Genomic DNA, 4,245 nt, shown 5'->3' on the forward strand with positions numbered 1-4,245 from the left:
TATTTTTTACATTTTTTATTAATTAAAAATTTATAATTAAACTTGAATATTATTTTATTATAAATTAAAATTTATATTTTATATAAATTAAAAATGAGACTATTAAAATAAATAAAATCATATAAATTATAATACTATATTAAATTATAACGAAATAGCTAAATATTTAAGAATTTACGCAGTTTAATTGTACATTGCTACTGTAATAATGTCTCGTGTCTCAATCGTCACGTGTTTGTAGTAGGTAAAGTCAAGGTATGTAGAATAACGTTTGAACACGTACATATGTAAGTATTACATACGTCAGTAATATAATAACAAATATGTTAGCAAGCCATAAACTTGTATTTTTAGAGAAAAATAGAAAAAACAAAAGAAGTGTGTAATTCGGGAGAAGGTATTCGTCAAATTGACAAGAACGTGAAATACCGCGAGAATATATAAGTACTCAGTTCTTATATTTTCTTCTTTTTTTTCTTTCTACTTCTTTTCTTAGCTTTATTCCCTCTCTCCTCTTTCTTTTTCTGTCCATCTTATTCACATTATACTCGTTTGTTCTTTGTCAGTCATAGTTTAAGTCTTAATCCAGCCTTTCGTTTATATTCATTTCTATCTTTCTCACTTTTTGTTCTTTCTTCTCTGTCGTGTCATCCTATCTCTTTCTTTCTCGATTTTTCTTTCCTTCTCACTCTATTCTTCGATGCAAAGCAGAAGAAACCCCCGCGGTTGCTCGTTCGTTCTCAAAAGTCTTATTCTCGTTGTCACGCGCTAAAAATACTCCCGCACAGTCTTCCGAGGGTGTACCATGCCAAAGGAGTACGGGAATTAGGACGACAAAAGCAGTCAACGTCGACCTGGAACTGTCATGGAACGGCTTTCGAGAGTGGCATGTTATTTTCGATGGATGAGGAATGCGACATCTCATGATGCAAGTGAGGTTGAGGACGAACAAAAAACTATTAAAGTTGAACGATATCGAAATGTCGGATGTAATTTTGAAGCTTCGAGGCGACTTTGTGGTATTTTGGAAAGTATCCTTCTTTGGGAGAACTCTGTGAATAGTATTTCTGTCGTCATCGTATTCAATATACTGTTTTGGTAAGTTTCTTTAATACTGTATGATATGCGTCACTTCAAAGATATAATTATATATAATTTTGAGAAATTTAATTATTTAGTTATTATTTTCTATCATCCAATAGAATTTTAATTTTGGTTAGTTTACAAAATAAAAATCTTATGAAGTCTAATTAGCTAAATAATGAATATTAAATATAATACATTTTTTTGATATAATTTAATATAATTTAATTTACAAGATTTTGATATTTTATTTTTAATAAATAAACTTATAGTAATAATAATTAAAAAATTAAATAATGATTAATAAAAAGTTTTGTATATTAAAAGAGAAGCGTTGCGCGACATTTCATTGTTTCTAAATGCTTTGAAAGTAAGTCGCTTTCTAGGTCAAGGTTTATAGAAGCATGCGTGTTTCGGCATTTGATGTCAGTTGTAAATACTTACTCTATCGTTACTCAAGCATGCTTTGTGTTTTTTATGTTTCTTTATGATAAGCGTATGAACGTATTCAATCATATAACGTTATTTACGTATATTAAAAACAAATTAATATAAAATATTTCTTTAATTTCAAATAATATATTCTAAAATTTTTTTTTGCATTTCTTTTTTCACAATTATATTTGTCCATGACATTCATATTTGCTTCGTCGAATGAATTGCATGTTCTCTACATATTTTTTTTACCAGATTATCATTACTATTCTAGATGGCAGTACGTGTTGATAATTAAAATCGTGATTGAAAATTAGAGAAATCATATTATACATAAATTATTTATTTGTTTCACTATTGTTATATTTGATAATTAGTTGATAGACAATAGTTTATTATTTACGTATTTTGTAATGAAATTATAAAAAAAAATAAAATAAAAATGATTATTTATCAATACTTATTTTTCAGGGGTATTATTGTATTAGAGGTTCGAGGCTTTGCTGCAGCCAGCAGTGCTGCACTGGTCGTTGTTCTCTGTTATAGTACCTTAGAAACTCAAATTCAAAAGGAAAATAAAGCATTGGATTTAGCTGCGTATGTATTATTATTTCCAAAATTATTTCCAATTGTGGTTATATATTCATAATTATGTCAACATATAAAATTAATACAATTAAAATTTATAATATATTTTTAGCTCTTATGCAAAAACAGAACAAATTGAGAAAATAGGAAAAAAAATAAAAACAGCAATTCATAATTTGAAGCAATTGAGAAAAGAGCAACCAGGAGTGGTAATGCTTTTGTACTTGTTACATTTTACTATATATAAATAGAAAAATATATCTATATTCTAAACATATATATTTTTATTTTATTCAATGTAAAAACTAATTATATTTATATAAAAATTAATTATGCTTCATTTTATTTTATGTTTAAATATATATAAATTATTTGAATTTTAATTTTAAACACTAAAAATGATTTCAGTTTTGTACTGCAGTTTGCTCTCTTTCTTTGGGTCTATGGATTATTGGTCGTACTATAAATGGTATACTTCTTACATATACAATATGCATGAGCATTTTACTTGGACCTGCATTATTGTTAAAGCTTCCTAGTAAAATGATATTACACAAAGGTGATTAATGCAACATTAAATATAAAATTCTATTTTTATTAAAAATAATTGATATAATAATTCTGAATACGTAATGAACATCTAATATTTCATTTTGTTAGAATGGGATAGTGAAATTGAAGAATTCTTACCAGCAGTAACTGAAGATAATCTTCAAGTTCTTACTAGAGCAGGAGAATCAGGGGACCAATCTCCTACTCCTACAAGCGTATTATCTGATGTTCAAAATGGTATAACCAATTGTTCAATATTATTAATCATAGCATTTTTAAATATTATTAATCATTTATTGTTATTTATTTTATATTTATTTAGTAAATATATATTTCATAAAATTTTATTAAAAAAATTTCTTTTATAGAGTTTTTTAATGATGAAGAACTTATGGGTCTTAAAATGCCATCACATGAAGATGGGAGTACTGATGATATAGAAAACTCTGAATTAGAGCTTAGTGCTGAAGAAACTGATATGGATGGTATTAAATTTCAAAGTGGCCATTTTGAAAAAGGATCATCTTCTGAGGAAGAAGCAGAACTTGAACCTATATCGAGCAAACTAATTAGTCACAGTGATGAAAGTGGTAGCGAATTTGAAATAATTGATGGTCAAGATGTTGATAACATTGCATGAAAATAACTGATATATGAACTGTGAAGTTATTATTATGCAGAATAGAATTAAATGAAGAAATGATTTCAAATACATTTTAATTGGATAATAATCTAAGTAAAATAATTATTTTGTTTTAATTTTAGATATTCTTGCTTCTTTACGAATATTTCTATAAAAGATATAAACTTCTATTTCTATTTTAAAAAAAATCATTTAGTACAAAAAGAATATAAATTTTTTTAAAAATATAATGAAAGATTTCTTTCAAAAATTTAATAATAAAAATTAATGAAAATTAAACATTCTTCTTATATAGTGCAAATAATAGTTTCTTAGTAATTACATTTATATATGCTAAAAAATATTCATAAAATTGTATATATTTTGTGCAACAGAAAGAATTATCTCTTATTTTTATTTTTGACTATATATGAATGATTCTTAATGTATATAAAAGATTAAAAAAATTTGAAAGAAAAAGATAAAATTAAACAAAAAAACAATTGTCAATTTAAATGTCATTTTGACTTTTGTAGTCAAAAATGATTTTGTATATATGTATCACAAACAGAAAAGAATTACCTATAAATTAATCTAAATAAGAAATTATAATATCCATATAGTATAGAAGATAAAAGATAAATAAATATTATTATAATAAATATTTGCTCCAATTTTGATATTGCAAAAATTACATGTAAAAATAATCTAATTTATCGGAAATTAAGTTTCAATGATATTGCATAAATATTTATTTTCTATTTTCACTAAATAATATATGTTTAAAACTTGAGCTAAAAAAATTGGTTATAATATTTACAAAAAAAAAACTGCAATAATTTTTTAAAACAAAATTTTTATATAACAAATTTTAAATCAAATTATAAGATAATACATATTATCTCAAAAAATAATTTTGTTTTTTGCTATAAAATCATAATTAAAATCATTTATATAATTTTATT

At 24.3% G+C, this 4,245-nt stretch overlaps 1 protein-coding gene across 2 annotated transcripts; it reads left to right on the plus strand.

Annotated features, from left to right (window-relative positions):
- Positions 1-219: 219 nt before the first annotated feature.
- LOC102680959 lies at positions 220-3,422 on the plus strand. Of its 2 annotated transcripts, none has more exons than XM_031513924.1 (7): positions 220-287; positions 789-1,098; positions 1,990-2,115; positions 2,219-2,315; positions 2,515-2,665; positions 2,767-2,895; positions 3,027-3,422. In XM_031513924.1, the coding sequence occupies exons 2-7, from the start codon at positions 866-868 to the stop codon at positions 3,296-3,298; spliced, it is 1,008 nt and encodes a 335-aa protein (XP_031369784.1). In that variant the 5' UTR covers positions 220-287; positions 789-865; the 3' UTR covers positions 3,299-3,422. The 2 variants fall into 2 exon arrangements, with proteins under 2 accessions (XP_031369784.1, XP_031369785.1); XM_031513925.1 differs by having other exon boundaries at positions 237-255.
- The last annotated feature ends 823 nt before the right edge of the window (positions 3,423-4,245 follow it).

This window comes from Apis dorsata, unplaced genomic scaffold, assembly GCF_000469605.1.
Source record: "Apis dorsata unplaced genomic scaffold, Apis dorsata 1.3 scaffold_797, whole genome shotgun sequence".
Lineage (NCBI taxonomy): Eukaryota > Metazoa > Arthropoda > Insecta > Hymenoptera > Apidae > Apis > Apis dorsata.